The sequence below is a fragment of the Ylistrum balloti genome, unplaced genomic scaffold (genome assembly GCF_031769215.1).
Source record: "Ylistrum balloti isolate Yb309-2 unplaced genomic scaffold, AGI_CSIRO_Ybal_v1 Utg370160, whole genome shotgun sequence".
Taxonomy (NCBI): domain Eukaryota; kingdom Metazoa; phylum Mollusca; class Bivalvia; order Pectinida; family Pectinidae; genus Ylistrum; species Ylistrum balloti.
In genome coordinates, this window is record NW_026782156.1 from 638161 (window position 1) to 659401 (window position 21241).

General features: G+C 34.7%; 1 protein-coding gene across 1 annotated transcript in view; it reads right to left on the reverse strand.

Moving 5' to 3' along the window:
- Window positions 1-549: 549 nt before the first annotated feature.
- The window catches only part of LOC132550981 (QRFP-like peptide receptor), a 62320-nt gene continuing 41628 nt past the window's right edge, over window positions 550-21241 (reverse strand). The window contains exons 4-6 of the mRNA XM_060215081.1: window positions 19375-19580; window positions 14019-14157; window positions 550-945 (exon numbers count right to left, since the gene is read on the reverse strand). Of these exons, the coding sequence (XP_060071064.1) occupies window positions 550-945; window positions 14019-14157; window positions 19375-19580 (741 nt within the window). The remainder of the gene's footprint in view (window positions 946-14018; window positions 14158-19374; window positions 19581-21241) is intronic.

Below are 21241 nucleotides of genomic sequence, written 5' to 3' on the forward strand. Positions count from 1 at the left end.
GGAACTTTGTCGATCGCAAAAGTGGAATTCGACTGAAAGAGAGGAAATTGTCTGACCTTAAGGAATCATGCTTATGGTAGACACTTTGTTCAGAATTGGTCTTTGAATGAAAGAACTCTGTTATGCTGAAATTTTATTTCATATGATTCCCCTAACTTGTTGCGGTGGCACTCATTCTTAATTCGGGAATGTTAAGGGTTGTTGTAATGAACTAAGTAAAGAAGAGGACACGATTTCTTAATGTTACACTACCATTAGTTAATGAGTTGGGACGCCGTAACCGTTTTATGACGTCACATCCCTTTTAACTTCAATTCAGCTCCATGCATGTAAAATCGTTTATAACTATTACATGGAATGAAGTCGTGAGCAAGTACAACTTGTGTACATTTTACAATTTCCTTTACTAATTCATGGCGAGTGAGGAGGTGTAATGGAGTGTATAGGGCATCGAATGCCCGCCAATGGTTAACCATGCTCCAGAACCCCCTCTCCTCAATAGCATTCAATATACTACTCTAGGACATTGAATGATTTCCATACAATGAATTACGTTTCCACTTCATGTACTGTAGTCTTTATTTTATCTCCGGTAAAATCCTGTAGCTGTAAATTGGGTCTTCCGGAAATGAACGATGTTGACCGAGTTTGAAATGAATACCGAACGACGCCGTTATCGTTGACTGTCATTACCGTCTGATGGCCACAAACCAGTGCCAGTGTATTCCGAAAGGAGTTCCGGAAGTTCTTGGACATGAACCCGTAAACAACTGGATTAACGCAACTGTTGAAGTAGGACAACAGAAGAAACAATTGACGCATAGGCTTTAGGTAGCCCATATGAAGGTCGTCAAGGACACCAAGTGCCACTAGGAGATTGTTACACATGATTGGTCCCCAGCAAAGCAGAAACAACATCACGATGGCAAACAGCATTTTGATGACCTACAAAAAAAAGAAAAGAAAATTATCGCAATAAGTTTGTTTTTCGAATTATCAACTTCATTTGCAAGTACATTATACTCTAAACCGAAAGCGAGTACTAGGTTCCGGAAACGAACTATAGGAAAATGATTAAATTCAGATAAATATTTCAAAAATAAAAATAGGAACTGTCATATGATTTCCGCCATAAGGTTCATGTACACATTTGCAGTCCCCCTTCATTGTTGTATTTTTTAATGAAACGCATTAGTTTGTATGACTAATAATTGATATGCATAAGAAAATCAACATTCCAGTCTAAGTATTGTAATGCTACCCCCCTACCCCCCCCCCCCAACCACCAAGTATAGTAACGAGCATCAAACCACCAGGTATGCTAACGAGCATCAAACCACCAGGTATGCTAACGAGCATCAAATCCCCAGGTATACTAAAGAGCATCAAACCCCCAGGTATGCTAACGAGCATCAAATCCACCAGGCATACTAACGAGCATCAAACCACCAGGTATACTAACGAGCATCAAACCCCCAGGTATGCTAACGAGCATCAAGCCACCAGGTACACTAACGAGCATCAAGCCACTAGGTATGATAACGAGCATCAAACCACCAGGCACACTAACGAGCATCAAACCACCAGGTACACTAACGAGCATCAAACCACCAGGCATACTAACGAGCATCAAGCCACCAGGCATACTAACGAGCATCAAGCCACCAGGTACACTAACGAGCATCGAACCACCAGGCATACTAACGAGCATCAAACCACCAGGTATACTAACGAGCATCAAACCACCAGGCATACTGACGAACATCAAACCACCAGGTATGCTAAGGAGCATCAAACCACCAGGCATACTAACGAGCATCAAACCACAAGGTATACTAACGAGCATCAAACCACAAGGTATACTGACGAGCATCAAACCATCAGGCATACTAACGAACATCAAACCACCAGGCATACTAACGAGCATCAAACCACCAGGTATGCTAAGGAGCATCAAACCACCAGGTATGCTAAGGAGCATCAAACCACCAGGCATACTAACGAGCATCAAACCCCCAGGCATACTGACAAGCATCAAACCACTAGGCATACTAACGAGCATCAAACCACCAGGTATGCTAAGGAGCATCAAACCACCAGGTATGCTAACGAACATCAAACCACCAGGCATACTAACGAGCATCAAACCACCAGGCATACTAACGAGCATCAAACCACCAGGCATACTGACAAGCATCAAACCACCAGGTATGCTAAGGAGCATCAAACCACCAGGCATACTAACGAGCATCAAACCACCAGGCATACTGACGAACATCAAACCACCAGGCATACTGACGAGCATCAAACCATCAGGCATACTGACGAACATCAAACCACCAGGCATACTGACGAGCATCAAACCATCAGGCATACTAACGAACATCAAACCACCAGGCATACTAACGAGCATCAAACCACCAGGTATACTAACAAGCATCAAACCACCAGGCATACTATCGAGCATCAAACCACCAGGCATACTAACGAGCATCAAACCACCAGGTATGCTAAGGAGCATCAAACATGTACAGCTTCATATCAACAAGGAGATAAAATATTTCCCTATCAGATCAGTATGATTACTGTAAAGCGTCCCACAATCTTCATCAATGTAAGGTCGTTCAAGAATGAAAAAAAAAATTTAATTTTTCTTTATTACCATTTCCTGTATGTAAGAAATATCAAAGGTGGCCGGGACAGAATAGATTGAAACTTATGCAATATCTTTAAATATATCTTATGAAAAGCTATATAAATATACGTTTAGTCTATAGCTTTAAAGAATACATTTGCATAAAACACCATATCTGTAATGTTTTCTAGTGATGACCGAGACGTATTTCTTACATGTCAGGTAGTAAGTTAATTTGAAATGAAAGCAATAATTGGTCCATATGATACAGACTATGAATATAAATTACAATATTTCCTTGTACAAATTGCATGCCGACTGTCAGAAAGTGATTTTTGTGGCGAAGTGTATAATGTCTTTTGTTTACCTACAACCTAAACTGCCTACTGCAGTTTGGCGGAAAGTTTGTGAAGGAAAGAACATTTATTTCATTTTTAAAATTTATAATTTTGTAATCGGCATACGTACAACTATGTGTCTTTTCCTCCTCAAGAAATACCACTCCATTTATGTGCTCAACGACAAAGTAAACGACAAAATTCATACCATGTTTAAGTCTTCGATATGAAATTTTATTGCTATCTTGAACTTTTATTTTGTTTTGTTTCTTCTTCACCATGCGGACGAAAATAAATGCTGGTGATGTTTTATATCCTAAGGATAAGGCGTTGTCCCAGTTAAGGTCTTAGATGAATGTATCATTAACCTTAGGCAAGAGAAATTGTCACGTCTTCTGGCGTTGTTTAACTGCCGATGACTAAATTTGCCAAAACAGACAAGAACGATATCATGATTGTGTGAGCAAAATGCAATGCTAGCAATTCCCTTCTAGCTTTTGGTATAAACGTGTACTTGAATTCAGTGCCATATTTCCGGAGTACAGTTTAAACGGCAATTTTACACCTGCTCTTCTCGTCAGGCTGAAAGCGTCTAGACAAGGGTAATAAATTAACGGCACAATCATGAATATGGTTAGCCTGTCTCGTGATGCCATTGCAAAGAAAAAAAACTCTACTTCAAATCCTTAGAGACTGTCTTATCCATGCACATGAAAATCTCATCCTTTTTCGACGCAAGCATAGAGAAATGGAAAAATATGGAGTATAAATACTGAATTTAATCTGTATGTCTGTGTTTGATTGTTTATTTACCGTTCTTTTGGTTGAGAAATGTATTTTTTTTCGTTTTCTCAGGAAAAGTAATGTTTTTGTGTCCGGTTTAAAAGTTCACTAGCATACAGATTAATCCCAGCACGTGTGAGGGAACGGGCAATGTTACAGAAAATATACATACCAGTCAGGTTAATTTAAAGGCCATTAGGCAGTGTAGATGTTTCAAACAATGATGTGATTCATATGTAATTAGGTCGGTATATTTAACGAAACTGCCTGTAGTCTGAAGCTCAATGCGTGACATAAGGAGTCAGTAATAATGTGGGTATCCTATAAAAGTCACACATTGCTTGTAGATGAAATGTCGAGCGACATCTAGTCACATTTCAATGCATTATTTTTAAAATTCAAGAAAAATAAAAAAAAAAAAAAAAAAAATTATCTGATAAAACATTTCATATTTAGCATGGCGGACTTTGGTCATGTTTAAAACAGAAAGCTATTTGGTGTACATTTTAAAACAATTTATAAATTTACATTTTTGATTTTAAATCGAAGTTGATTAATTTTTAGCAGCATACATACAATCTACTCAATATTGTCATAATGTTTTGCCAGTTTTTTTAATTTCCTGCAACAGAGCTACACCAGTAATCAGTTATATATATATATATATATTTGAGAAGTTGAGAGAAATCGACTTTGTTTTTTACCATACCACAAATAAACTTTTACTGAAGAACTGTTCCTCACAGGAACTGTGTACAAGGTTCAATAACTCAATTAAACGCTTGAGTACCTCTTGTGTCGCTAACATTTCCAGATGATTTCACAAAAACACGAGTAATCAGACCAAGGACTAACGGTGCTAACACAGAATGTCCTCTTGAAAAACGCTACACATTTCAAACTAGGATTTTTTGTTTTTTAATTCAAATTTTCGTGGTCTTACTAAACAGTTGTAGCAAAAAGGATGCATTTTCATTTTATTTTCAAAGTATCTTTTTTCGGTATTTTGTTTCTTCGTAGAAAAAAGGACTAGATTCGCAGTAATGAAATGTATCTTAAGATTTAAACCTGTGACATTAAACAGTGAATTAATTAAATCTTTATTTACGACGAGGTATACGAAGTTTCCAATTATCATACACATGTGCTTATATACCATGTTATACCAGTTGATAAAGGAATTCACAAGCTCAAAATTCTAGCTTTCTAAACTTGTCAGTTCATATACATGGACTAAACATAGTATATTCTTCATCTAATTTTGTATAAAAAAAAACTGCGAAAGTTCGTGTTTGTAAGAAAATAACTTCTATATAGTGAGAAAGAATATCCGTAGTGTATCCCTATCGTGAGAGGGGACTGACTATGAGATACGGATACCCCTGCAGGTCGGGGCTATTTTTATCCGAGAACTCCAGTCTGCTGTATTGAGGTGGACCCCTGCATAATCGCGTTTTTTCCCTAATAGACCAAAAGACCTAACGTGATACACAGTCTTTCCCTTTGTTTTTGCCTGCTCTTCTTTAATTCTGTGTTCTGTTTACAAATGGAATGGACAGAAAATACGTAAAATGTTTCTAGATAATGATCTCTATGTCTTTTTTAAGTTCGCGCTGACCAGAACATTACCTTAATAGCAGTAACTCACGATTTTTGTTTGTCCTCTGAGGACACTTACTCTATATTATCCTCTAAGTTTGGACTCCAACAAAGCTGTCTCTCTTTTAATGAATCTCGTTTGTCTGTGACCCTGATCTAGATTCTTTGGACCGTCTGGACTCTAATTCGGATTGACGTCTTAAGTGCCTCAGCTACTTATCAATGTCCTTGTAGTACAATTGCATCAGTTTTTGTTGAAATGTGCAGTTATTATCGACTTAAGTAAGAGTCAATATATTTGATTACTTATACGACTTTCGGTTGTAAAATATGTGGATAAACAAGATGAATGCCACAGATGGTTTATTAACAGTGGAAGTACATGAAACGACCACAAAAAAGGTCAGTTGGTTATCGCCATTACGTAGGGTGACACGAAACCTACCAGACCAAATATTAAGGCCATTGTTATTAAACAGTCGTGACGCTCACCATCAGAATAAAGCACCGAACAAAAATGTCGTTGAGTGCATAAAGGTAGAAACACTGGATTCAAGCATTTTGACGCGTTGTATATATTCAATATTTTGAAAGACACGGGCACTGCCAAAGTAGTAAGCATCAGATTATGTGAAAAGTATTAAAAGAAAGATTAATTAGCAGAAATCAGAGATCATGAAGCACTGAAATATTATGTAATAAATACACCGGTCCGACGGGTTTCAAATCGAGATGAGTGAGGCTTATTAACTCTTGAAATCGCACATAACCGAGCCGAGTAAAGATACAATGTCCCAACACCGTAAAATTTCATGTTGATATACGAATGGTTCATACGAGGATGCTACAAGTTTGAGGGCAGGAAATTAAACCGCGTAGGAATCTAAATTGATTCCTTTACTTTACTTTGTTAATGACGACACCATATGTGATTTAGATTAACAAGGTTTTGGATCTTCAAATAATTTGCTAATTATTGCAATGCAATGATATCATGTTCGGTAATTGAAAGATGAAAAATCCTGCGCCAGAGAGAAGAAATAGAGTTTGAACACTGTAAGCTGACTCAAAAGCTCCGCGAAATCTCAAAGAAAATGTCAAGTTTGAATAATTTATAAGTGTAACTTCCTTTGCCAAGCATCAGTATAAGAATGTTTTTCATTTCAGTTCTAAAATATATTTCCTGCTAAATAACAAAAGTTCTTTTTCGGGGAAAATTTCCCAGGAAATTTATGTTGAAGTTAGTCACATTATCATTTGCTTCAGTGACTTATATGAACACGGCTTCGTGCAGTTAATTGACTAAGCGTGATAGTTAAATGGAAATAGGAAAATATTAGCCTAAAGCGAATTACTTGCGAAGGTTGAACAGTGTATTCATTGGGAGCAAATGGTAAATGATAACTGTCACCATATATAAATGATGAGGACGAATTTCAGAAGAATCGTTTCTACTTCAAATGAATTCCATTTGTCTGCGGCCTTGATTTTTATCGACATAACCGCCATTACACAAATCTTTTCGTAAATGTTTGTTTTGATTTATCGAATAGATTCCATATATATTCGTGGGCATGACTACAGTTAAGTCCTCGATATGACATGGATCAATATGTCCGATGTACATCATTTTTTTAAATGTATGCCTATTCATTACTGTAAAAGCATACAGTTTTATGGGACTCAATTTTCGTGGGTTTTCCAAAAAAAAAAAATCACTATTTGCTGGACACCCCTCTACCCGAATAAAAGTGTTTTTACATGTCTGTATCTGTACCGTCGATGGAAGTCTTATGGTATTAAGTATCCCACACGAAGTGGGGGAATTATTGATTTTACACATATCTTCTTCTTAAAAGCTAACCGTTTCGACATATCAGTGTGTTTGAAATGCAGCTGGCCTTTTTTTTCTTCACAGTATTCAACTGGCCATATATACAATATTGGGGAAACGATTTTTGTAAACCATTTAGTATTCACCATCATCAGTTTCATAGTGAAAATACTAGACTCGCGGAAAATATACGTAAAATGAAACAAAACAAAAAAGTAAAAAGTGTCCTAGCTGAGTTTCTATTTCCTAGCCATAACCGAGTCCTTGTTTAATGTTTAAAACCATACAGGTATGGAACCGTAAATTTATCGACTGTTTGCTCCACAGTACATAAGCAGCCCCCCTATACATAATCTGGTAGTAGCTTGCTACTTAAGGACAACGTAGACGATAAATTTCTGGTTTGCAATACTGACTCTTTCAAACATGAACTTGATCTAGTGACCTGTGACCTTCAACAAAACGGCGGCCATAATTGAGAGAGGGCATTGTAATTTAATAGAAAATATTTTTGCAAGTACACCTTGCACAATATTCTAGTATGGTCAGATCATCCAAGCTCAAGATTGTCTTGGATCAGTTGTTGTATAGTAGTTTTGTTTATTAACATAGAAAATAGTATTATTATATGAACACTTATTCAATAATTATTTTTTTATTCTTCAGTCGAAAACCGTCAGTTAGAGTCAAGCGAAACTGTGAATTAGCGTAGATGACTATGCGGAGCTATGCTTTCGGCTGTTCTTTTTTCGATAGAACATCAAATTTGGCGACAAGAGCTTCAGATTGGTGAAAAGGTAACAGCATATAACTAAAAAAAACTGTTGGTCCGATTAAAAAATGAAAGTTGATGTGAATTTTGATGATCAAGTCAAGATCTGTTTTAGACATTCTTTTTTAAAATCGAAGATGGCCACCACAAGAAATGAACTTTCAATTTTGTCCAGTTTTGATGAAAATTAAAAACATTGGTATAACCTAATATAAGGAACACAACGACGCAATCAGTATTTTGATCGAACAACATGGCTGCCAAGAACATTGAAACTTTAATTTTGTTAATTGTGTATATGAAGGTTCTTCCAACCTATCAGCTACCTATAGTCGAGTGTCGTCTGCTGGAGTCTGCTGACTGGCCACTGGTTCACCTGAATCATGTATGACTGCCTCACCAACTTCAATTAACATTACTTTGCGATAGCAGGAGTAGTTTGGATTAGAACTTGTTCACTCTGTCGTAAACAATTTAATAAAAGTGTCCACGGAGGATTTGCTTTCTCATTACCATTTGATGACGCAAATATCACTTAAAAGTCATAATTCACAATATTGGTATCATAACACTGCCCCCGGTCAAACTTATTGCGGATTAGAGAAAATGAGTAGATGAATCAGCGTTTTACATTTTACTTTTGTTTTGTTCATTAGTGGCCTCTCATTATTATACAAAAATTAAGTTTTTCAACATTTTTCCTCAAGTGTCATAAAAAAAAAAAAAACCCAAACAGAGAACAACAACTTTACGCGCCAGAGTAGATTTATTATTTACAGGTTATCCATGTCGTTTGAAATTTCATTTCATTGATATGTGCCTCTCTCTATATAAAACAAATAAATGATGTTAGCAACAAAATCCACTTATGAATACTAACATTGTGTTTCGATGGAACCATTGTCATCGCCAGCAATAAACGCACAATATATGATCAACACATAGCGTTCCCGCTTTTTTTCCTGTGACGAAACATTTGCCTGTCACAAAAATGAATTTTGAACAACATAACATAAAATGAGAAACATTCTATATCATGATCTGTTTATTGTAGCTTAACAAGGATTTCTCAATAGGACAAACACAGATTTTGGCAAATTGCTGTAAAGTATAGACACAGGTGTGTCAAATTGTTGTAGATTGTAGACACGTGTGTCAAATTGTTGTAGATTGTAGACACAGGTGTGTCAAATTGCTGAAGATTGTAGACACAGGTGTGTCAAATTGTTGTAGATTGTAGACACAGGTGTGTCAAATTGTGGTAAATTGTAGAGACAGGTGTGTCAAATTGCTGAAGGTTGTAGACACAGGTGTGGCGCGAATGTCTGTGGTTAACCTGTAAACTGTTTTTTACGCTAAATTATCGTAATGGTGATTTGACAGATATGTGAGAGAGTTGTTCACGAAAGTCACTTCGGGTCCGGTACTCGTGGATATCTGTGGACCTCGTTTTGCGATGTACTTGAAATTAAGGATGCTTTAAATAGTAACACGAGCTATACAATGAATAAGAGACATTTTCTACTTCATTAACTTCCTTGTCTGTTAGATGTAGTTCTTGTCTTCGATGTCAGTGTTCTAGCCGTTAGTGATAAATAGAGAGATAACTGATATATTCGATATTACCGAGTCTTTTGTTACGTCTGAGATCGGAAATCACATCACATTGAAAATCGATATCCTCAGAATGTTTAAAAAGCTTGTCATGTTCCGCTACTGTACTGAATTTTCTCAAAAATATCCATACCTTTGAAACAAAATATGTCGGGCGCTTCTAGCTTGGGTCGTTTTACCACTTTTTGTGTGCGGGTTACGACCAGCGTTGTGATAATATTGTATGCTGTAATTATATCACTGAGACTTGAACTGATTTTGATATTTGATGTATTACATGGGGTACTCGTTTAGACAAATAGTATCTTTTTGTCTGTATAAACTTTTCGAACATTGTTTTGATGACACCCATTGTTCGTTTTGCAATATAACTGAACATTGGATCTGTAACTGTTTTATATGTTACCTGTAACTATTCTATATGTTACCTGTAACTGTTCTATATGTTACCTATAACTATTCTATATGTTACCTGTAGCTGTTCTATATGTTACTTATAACTATTCTATATGTTACCTGTAGCTATTCTATATGTTACCTGTAGCTGTTCTATATGCTACCTGTAGCTATTCTATATGTTACCTGTAACTGTTTTATATGTTACCTGTAACTATTCTATATGTTACCTGTAGCTGTTCTATATGTTACCTGTAACTATTCTATATGTTACCTGTAACTGTTCTATGTGTTACCTGTAACTGTTCTATATGTTACCTGTAACTTTTCTCTATATTACCTGTAACTGTTCTATAAATCACCTGTAACTGTTCCATTGTGTTACCTGTAACTGTTCCATTGTATTACTTGTAACTGTTCCATTGTGTTACCTGTAACTGTTCCATTGTGTTACCTGTAACTATTCTATAGGTTACCTGTAACTATTCTATATGTTACATGTAACATGTACATGTAAAACAGCTAAAGGTAAATCGAGATTGTTTTGTCTCTCTGTTATCCTAATTTGAGTACAAATAGAACATTGTAAAACAAATGTACTAGTAGAGACAGTCATGTTTAAGAATAGCAGGTTTAATTAAAACTTGACATGTGGAAAACAAAAACATAATTGATGAACAACATAAATGTATTTACATCCCATTGATGCCAAGAACAAAATACTGTGTAGTGCGCCCAACTAATATCAAAAAGTTCCAAGAAAATCATTCGCATGTATACAAAGATTTTCACATAATTCACGAGGTGAGAGTTTCCATAATTTTAATGCAAGGAACTGTCAACATTCATGTTGAGTTCTGTAGTGTCTGTATTGGGAGATTTTTCATCTTTTTCATACTTTTCACTTTCACTGTAAGGAAGATGATGGAGCTACTTCCTGGTGTTAATTAAATATATCTTGGTTAATCAAACATTTAGTGTACTTTTATTCTATGCGTGGATGGTGAAAAGAACATTTCCTATCAGAAATAGTATTATTCCGATATAGAGCACACATTCTGATATTCCAATTGAAGAAACTCTTTGTTTTTTTAATATAACATCCTGTTCTAAATGGTAAATCTACGTAAATAAACATATTACAGTGTCACATTTCTGGATTTAAATTGATTTAAGAACACATTTCACTGGAGAAATACATCCTTTTTTTCATTTGACCACATTCAAACATGTTTCATTGAAAATATGTTGTTGCAATGATAAAGCATCACCTAAAACACTGTTTTTATCATTCAAAGCCATTAGTTGAAAACAGTAGATTGGGGAAGGAATGCCATGCTTCACTGTCGAAGAACACAGTGAAAATATATAAGTGATATAAGTGAATTAGCAGGCCTAAATCACGGCTAAAGTTAGGAACACTTTGGTATATTGTTACCGGTAGCTGTGTTCTATGTATTGAGCAACATTGATTTGGTTGAACTCACCGAGGGAGAGCCGCCGTTGAAGTTTCAATGGGAGAACAATGGTAAATTGCACAATGAGGGATTTCACTCAACGTAAAATTAGTGGAACTTGTTTTAACTAAAAGTAAAGTTTTTTTTATTAATGTTAAGGAGCTCCGTACTTTAAGTTAGAGATAAACATCAATCTGTACATTATGTGTGAGTGAGGAACATTTCCTCTCACACATATTAAGAGTTAGATACGGGAGCAAAACAATAAATTAAACTGCATCATACATCTGTTTCCTCCTTCCAGAACCTGTCAGTGACGTTAAGAGCCTAAAGTTTGAAGCATAGGAAACGACGGTTGAAAATCCAACCATATTTTACGTTACCATAGCTACAAAGAATACCGTAGTTGCTTCACTAAGCAACAAACAAAGCTTTAAATGAATCGAAACAGTTGCAATTATGGAGAAAAGATGTAAATATACATGCTGAACGACGTCTTCTGTGTTGTATTAACAGTAGTATGAACGGAATGATTCATACAGGTTAGTGTTACCTATAGTTTGTATCATATGCATCAACAACCCCGCCCACTTCAGGTCGTGTTATAAAAACACTTCTTTGCTCGGTAATGCCTTAATCAAGGTTAAAGTTAGATCATAAATTACTTTTGTCTATTTACCCATGTAAAACAAAATATCCACAAAGTTGATTGCCTTCAGGCCGTCGACGGAAGAGTTACCGTTCACATCCACATTGTGATACTTAATAAATCATGTGTTTGTCATCCTTTTTGTTTTTAGATCCTAAAATGTTTGTATGTTGAGTTACTTAAAATGGTTTGTCTCTGCACGTGCCGCGAAAATTTGATAAATTGTGTTGTCCTTATCATATTTCTATGTGGGTATTCTCTGGTAAAGATTTTCCCAGCTAAATTCTATCAATCGGTGTTACTTTCGACACTCCAAACTAAGATATATGGACGTTTAAATGGGAAATGTAGAACGATAAAAACAAACAAATGGTAATGACCCTAATGTCTTTTGGATGGATTTTCATTCTGGTTTTGAGGAAAGTTATTTACCTAAATATGAATTCAAATGTTATTTGATATCATATGGGACCACGAGGAAATGTAGAGGTATATTTGTTTTAATTCGTTCAGTGTACTTTCAAAGAATTTGTGTTTTCCCCCACAAACTACAAACATGTCTATTTGAATGCAAAATATTTAGAAAAGCATAGGATTGGTGCGTTTTTATCTTCTTTTTTTTTTAACTTCTTACATTATGCCAAAATCTAATATGACACTGAGAACTATAAACTTAATACAGAAGTTTTCATCACATACTTAAAAGAGGTGCAATTTGTCGATTATTTTTTTTTACCTTTATTCATTCACAACTCACACCATTTCCTTACAACGCTATATTCGTTTACCTTCCGACATTAACAATATTCTGCATGTCACGTTTACGATATCATAAATAATTGCACGGCTCTGATTATACACACATAACTGATTTGACGCTCCTGTGCAATCATTCAAATACGAAATTTATTGAATTACGTGATAAGTGCAACACTGATTCTAAATTCTGACATGTATTTCTATTTTCGACAAGAATTAGAAAAGACGAAACAGTTGTATGATAAGTTTAATGTATTGATGACAATGGACATTATCTGCACATATTATCAAATATTCATAGAAAAATACTATTTGTTATTTTTCATACATTCGTATTAGACTGTTGAGTAGTCAGCATTAATGGTAGATTAAAGTCCCCAAGTAACATCTACATTCTACAACAATATGAATATTGTCTCGATTAATAACAAATACATGTTTGTGACGTTCTTTTAAAATCACGCAATATGCCAATTCGTTCAAGATGTAACATAACATTTGATTGGTCAATGATTTGCGATAATATAACAACGATAGCAATATTCTCAATGATATCAATGACCCCAACACGTTATGAAAATGGTTATAGCGTGGATCCGAAAGGTTAATTATTATTTGGTTTGATTTTAAATGTAACAGGTGTCATGAATCGTAGTAAAAGTAACTGATAATTCTCAAATTGTGAAAAAGGCGCTAAATAATCGTGTTTTGCCTATTTAAATGTAGATGCATTATCCAAGGGATAGAGGCTTCAACACTGTAGACCTCTAGCAGTTTGGATTATGATTGTTGTGTTGACATGTTATGGATTTACAGGAATGCTATGCTTCCCTTTGACGTGTTTGTAAGTATGAATTATTGTAATTATATTCTTCAAAGGTAATGAAAACTTGTTCACAGCAAGATTGTACAAAGACATACATGAGAATAACATCTTTCAACAAGAATTGAAATTTAAAATTACATAAAGGAGATTCAAATAATCAACCAAACAGAATTATACAGTTGTTTCGTCCTTCTAGGGTTCCTCATTGATGCCGAGGGCCTAAATTTTGAATCTTAGCAATAGAGTATAGAAAAACAAAATTGATCGAAAGAAATATAAACAAAAAAGACGAGGAGGTAAACTGACTGAATAATTCAATAAATTTTACAGTTTCCATCTGATAAGTATATGGTTACCTGTTTCCTTGTTTGGTTTTCTTCTCCTATTGGCGACTTTCGTGATCTTAACACAATTAAGGCTTCACCATTCCTCTGGCAGCTTGGACGGCTGGATGTCTTGCGCAGAATTCCGGAATACGACTTTGATTCTTCATCGCTGGAACAAAATTACGGTTGGTACAGATTGCTTTCCAGAAACTGATATAGAACAAATAGGTTTCTCCTATGTCAATGCATTCTTTGCTGGAAAAATTGTTTTAAAACAGAATGTTATGGGGTATTTATCAAAACAGAAAAGAAATAAGCATTGTGTTGAGAAATAAAGACTGAATCCAAAACATAAAAAGTGAATTTGAATATGATGATCTCAAAACAATTACATTTTATTTGATAAAACCGAGTAATTTATTTTCATTTGGAATCTCACTAAATCTAAAGGATAATTAGATATCTTTTACAAAACAAGGTCATCACACACTGTTTACTACCACTGAAACACGCTCTGAAGGACAACCTCGATTACATTTGATTTATAGCAAATCGATGAATACACCTGCTTCATTCGATCATCGATCTTTAGAAATCTATGTCTCATAGCACGAAAGGAAGACCAATCAATTAACAAATCTTATTCACAGATGTCTTTATTGTATGACAAAGAGTGCAATATTTCCATTTATTTTGTCACGTATGCAAAATGTTATCAATTATATACTTAGATAATGCATGCACTGTACATTGCAGAATGTTTATAGATTGTGGAAATGCAATATTATTCATCAAAATCACCAACCTGAATGCAAAAATCACATGAGACGAGCTCCATGTACGAAATGTATTTTGTCTTTTTTATGACCTTCTCATTTTAGACTTTGTGTATTAAGATCGTGACATCTCAGTCGGTAGAGCTGTTAAACGTTTAAATATATTTATGGGAATATCCCAGATTTGCGATGCGATACCGTAGTTCTCCCTACCAGTGGCTGTATGCGTTTCCCAAATTGTGCTGACCTGGTTGTGTTCTTGGCTAAGATATGTTATCCTTACGGCTTTGGACTGTATGCGACAGGCCTTCTGTATTTTATTCAGTGAGAAAGCCACCACCAACAACAAGAAGGAGACCCTACCTCGGGGCGATAAACTTACAAAGTGAATGACAATCAGCTCGCTTTGTAATACAATGTTTCAATTAGCTGGCATGTCCTCGAGGTTTTAAGGGTGGTTACTAATTTATATTTCTATTATCTTGCACATTTTTCCAAACACACCTTTTCATTCTGAAATAAGGTCACATACGGCATGTCTGATTATGCAACAAGACCAATTAAAATTATTCCAATTATGTAACACGTGAACGCGTTACGAGTATTTTAAGCCTTTCGGGTAATTTTTCTAATTGTAATTTATAATTGAATTTAAATCCCTAGGATTCCCATTCTGCAGTAACCATATTTGAGTTGCAGAAATGAAGATATAGTGTAGTTTTAATACAAATGAGATGTTTGATATATTTGGTATATTGATTCATTGAATCAGGAAAAAGGCTTTACTTTTAATAACTTTCAAATTTATTACACTCAAACATTTACGGTTATAAAAGCTTTACATTGGTATATATCCTTTTTATATCGTCCATATTTTCATCGATTTTGAATTTGAATAAAGAATATATTTACAAATCGGTATTTTCTTTTTCTTTTTGAAGTGATTTATACGAATTATTCTAAGTAAGACTGTTTTTGCTACGATTTCGATATATTGGTCAATTTTATTCTCTTCCCCAAACTTTTGAACCATCTTGAATACTAAGGGGTTTAATAATTTCATTTCAGTATGAATAGATTGTTTGATGCGTTCGTCGCAGTTGTGTAAGAATCCTGTGATAGATCTATAAAACTTAAGGATTTAAAATCTGAATGTAGTCATACTGTCAACCAAGGATTTAGCTAATGACCCGGTCATTGTACTGTTAAAATGACAGAAAGTGACAACACAGGATTTAAACCAAGATAAGCCATCTTAATTGAAATCCGGAAATTACATTGAAACCGTATTAATACTTGTAAAATCAAGTGTTTTTGAATGACAAGAAAGAAAAACTAATTGTCATTGTTCTTTATTAGAAATTGGTGATTTTGTGAAGTTTTATTACACTAAGAAGTCATAAATGTCATCTTTTGATGTTGATTAAAACAACTCTTTTGACTGCTCCCATTTACAGTGAACTCATCATATGAAAAAACAGGAAACAGCATTTATTTGAAACGGTGTGATATTTCATTCAAAAGATGTTGATTTCAGACGGAAACAAGCGTTTTTATTGTTTAAAGACGCCTTCCAAGTAAGATGTATGGCTCGTTTTTGACAGAATTCTGTTTGAGTCTGATATCAAAACGATTGCTTATTGAAATGGAATCCCTACTAGTTTCCATCATGCAATTTGTTACCGCCATCCTCATCAAGATACTGTAACTAAGTGCTTGAGCACAATTCAGATACGGCTGGTTGAAAATCAAAACTTCATCTGGTGAATTCAAAGATTCAGTTTGAATCGATTGAATTCTTACATGTTCAGATAAATCACAATAACAAATTAAATATTGCCGACGCGTCAAAAGAATCCTTATTCAAATTTCTATTCGATTAATGAAGAACATTTTTACCGAAAGAAAGTTTAACACAGTCCTCATAAAATGGACAGGAATAATACGACAATTTAATTTTTTTTTTCTTTATCGGTGACGATATAACATGCGATTGTGTCCTAGATTCGTAATACTTAGAAGTGAAGTTCATTAAAGTAATATTAATCCGCTTATATTTGTTTCGTTCTACTAAACTTATATCACTGTAATTATCTGTATCTTTTATAGACAAACTTTGAATTCTGATAAATTGCAATTTATGTTAAACGGGAAAAAAGGAAAAAGAACATAGAAATGGCCTTTCTCATTGTACACATTCACACATTACACAACAATATAAAGCCGGCGTTTCTAACATACGTTTTATGAACAATATTTAGATTCAACAAAAGGATTATTGGAATCGAATATCGACCGAAAGAGGGATTAGTCAGTGATGCTACGAATTTTGAAACCTAGGCGATAATGGAAGAAAACAAATCAATCAGTTGCCAAATAAGTACATAAATTTGTTAATATCTACATATATATATATCTAATCATTTTTACAGAAAGTCAAGTGCAAGTGTCTATTCTGAACAGCAACACACTGCTATTTGAATGAATCAAAATGCGGCATGCAGGTCACTGTTTGAACTGTACTGCATTCGACAAATGTTACTGTAACTTCAATATTACTACATTACACCGCGGTTCGTGACTGTAATTCTAAAGTGTTTCGTTTTTAACACGTTTAACGTTCTGATTTATTTTTGTTGATGTCACGGGTACTCTTAATCCTCGAATCCTCGAATACATCGACGATTAAATCTAGTATTAATAGATTTCTTTGAAACTATCTTTCCACGAAATCCACAAAAATAAGATATATTTGAAAGGCATTATGCCTCCGTGGGGACACCATTCGTGATAGCAAAACAGTCTTTGAGGGTTCGGGCATTTAGTTGAAAGGCAATATATGAAAGGTGTGGGTCAACAGTCGAGACTTAACAAGTAATTCAGACAATCTCGACGTGCCGGTGTCATTGCTTTTGTACAGATTGGCATTGCCATTACCAAACCGATCCGAGCTACCATTGATATAGAGCCATATATCAAATTTTATTCAAATCTGGTGGTAAAACGATATTTGACGGAAACAAAGACGTTACTTATTTTAGTATCATTGACAAATATTCTACTTGTTTCGGTGATGTAAAACTTAACGTGTGTGATGCTTCTTAGTTTGCCTCTTTGTTCCGTTGCGTTATACCTTGTGACATTTCATACTTGAATTGACCAAGGGTATCGTCGATGAAGCAGAAGACGCTGACTCTTCCGGAACACTTGGCCCTATTCCCCTTGTATTTTTCTCATTCGAGATCTCATTAATATTAAATGTTATTTTTAATTTAGTTCAAATCTGACAGTAATGAATAGTTATTTAAATCAAAGAAATTTTCTATTTGAAAAAAAATTTAAGTCCTGCATCTCTGGCGAATGTTTTGACTAATATCAAATCAGTCCTAGACCTCATTGATATAAAGCAACATACAAATGTACTTAGTTTAGTAGGTTTAAAATGAGAAGGTAATAAAATTCAATGTGTGAAAAATGCATGGCAATATGAAAGCATTATCTTTAGATGAGAGCCAAAGTGTGCATACCAACAGATAGACGGACCAAAACCAAGATGCTCCGATTTTCGATCTCAGGGAAGTAAAAATAGTTTTAGCCTCGCAAAATTTTATTGATTTACAGCAACTCAGTTATGTCAAGGTCACAATGTCTGTGATTAAACATTAAAAAATTCAAAAATTTGAATAAATCTAATTGATATAGTAAATATATATTTGATTTTCACATACAAAAAAGTAAATTAACTGTTTTAAACATAAAAAACCCAAAACTATCTTGTATGTGGGAATAATGCACCTTCCCATTTAGAATTTTTATAATTCTTTCGATCACTTTGGATTTTCCTCAGTCGATCCCTAGGCTTCAAAATAAAGACCTTTAGCTTTACTGACGAGTCCTGGAATGACTAAACAGCTACATAATGCTAACGAATTCCCATTGAATTAAAAGGTTCACGTGTATGTCTTTTGTAAAATCTTCTCATTTTTTTTCTTTTCGCTCTCGAATGAAAATTGTACATTTTCTCCGTTGTTTAATTAAACCCTAAAACAAGTATTGGCAACAACAGGTCAAAACGAACATTTCCTGGTATACATGAGTTTCTGTGTAAATCTTTTCTTTGTTTTCATTCTGCCCCAGCTTTACTGAGTTGAAATTTGGATCATCGCATCTGAATAGATGACAAAATGCAACAGGTAAGTTTTTGAAAATTGCGTTCAATATGGAATTTTAAGGAAATATAAGACGGATCGTGTACAGTCGTGCTAATTTGATCGTTATGAATCATAATATGTAACGATAAATTACATTGTTTTATCTAAACATGTTTTTATCCATTATAGCGAAACCTATTTAGGCAAATTGTAAGCCATGGTTGAAGACAAAAAATACTGCAGGTCTTACAAGCAACTAGCTGCAACGACATAACACATGTTTTATTGCATGCACTTCATTATAAGGGACGGTGGCAATATTGTCAGTCACTGGTCACCCAGTAACCAACAGATTGCCCACTACTCATATTATCCTCAGGGGTCAAGATGAAAACCGAATGAGTACCTTGGACACTATAAAGATAATCGTTTGACTCTTAAATATGAAAATCTACTCACCCGATATAATTGGTGGCGTCCGTTCTGCGGTATCTCATTAGCCACAAGCGACGACATATGCTGGCATAGGCAAACGACATAAGGGAGAAAGGTATGACCAATATGACGAGGAACATGTAAATGCCGTGCATCAATCTATATGTAGTATTTTCTTGGTTCAGTACGCACCAGTAGGCAATCTGTCGATGTCCCACACGCTTATGACTCTGTCAATATGCAAGAATGATTCCGTTGAAAGCAGCGATTTGTGAAGGAATAGTATATATATTGTATCTAAATACTACAAGGGCCCTTTCACAACAGTAAACCTTTTTCAAGGCATGCAAAAATCTAACAATTCACGTAGCCTTCCTTGACTTTCTAGCCTATGGTTAGCACTATACAATGAAGGTACAAGAAAACACTAACAAGATAGGAATAAGGGGATACAGCAAGCAGGAATTTTCATACTCAAATGCTACAAGAATGGTGAGACACCAAACCGTAGAGAAGATTTGAAACAAGTAATCAAATATTATGTATAACTTGGAAATATTGTTTTCTGTATATTTATTTAGACACGTTATGATAGGATCTCTAATATCCAGAGGGTATTGTTGATAGTAAGTCAGAATTACAAGATATATTTGGCTTTCTTGATTTAGATTTCCGTTTCACAAGATTTTGATTCTTATTGTTGTGTTAAAAATAAACTCATGCACTTTTGAACAAGACAGTTATATGACACTTTAAACGTAAAGATACCGTTTTCAATTATTCTAACTAAATGGATATTCCAGATGTAATACACACATAGCATACAAGGAATGAATTAATAAAACCTTGGATCTGTATTTTGTTTGTTCTTTTCGAGAAAGGGAAACTAATTTGTGGAATTAAAGTTGTCAGCTATTATTAATTTGGTAGCGAGTTGATATATTTGATTATAATGATGGGATATGAAGCTGTTGTATTTCTGAAGAAATATATGCTTTCTAAATGAGTCAATTTGGAATTATACATTACGACAGCCATGAACAGTTCTGGCTGATAAATTTCAATTACTGTTTTCATATTGATTGAAACATATTCAACGAGATGGTTGACAAATTAGCCTAGTGATCGATTTATTATTTTGTCGAGTAAAATGTACTCTTAAGAATAGAAAAAAAGAATATTTGTTGACATTTGACTAATGATCTCTGCCCGATTCACTTAGTTAATTAAATCAACTTGTCATCAAATATTGATGAAGGTAATGAGTAGAAACCTGTCGCATCATGTTTTTGCTCGAAGCAGTAGCACCATGTACAGAAGGGTTCCGTTTCTAGGAGGTTAATTTCGGGTCATGGCATTGGAATACCAACACTTACAACATAAATTTCTAAACGAAAATAGAAATAGAGAAGAGAAGTGGGTGATGAACTCATTTTTTTAAATAATATTTTAGGACAGGCCATCAACTGTTGTTGCAGCATAACAAACGGTTTTGTCTGCGCGATATTTGCTCATACTCCTGTGCTTTGAATCTAATAAAACCCTTTTTCTGAAATAATATTTATTGGATTGATTTTATGTCCATCCCTTTCTATTTCAAATGTCTGTATTTCTTACATTCTTACATCTATCGCCAAATTGCTGTTTGAATTTATGTTTTCCTTTCGCATTCTAGCGACTGCAAGACTTTGTTGGTGCATGTAAGGAATGCAGTGTCCGCTTTATTCGGTGACACATGAGTCGCTCATCGGAATAAAAACCCAGACATTCTTTACGAATGTGGAGAACGAAGTAGTGTCTGAAAGCAGCTATCGGATATTTCTATTCTGATCACAGCTTTAAATTGTTTTCTTTCTTTATGAAGCAGGGAATTACAAACTGTGTAATAGAG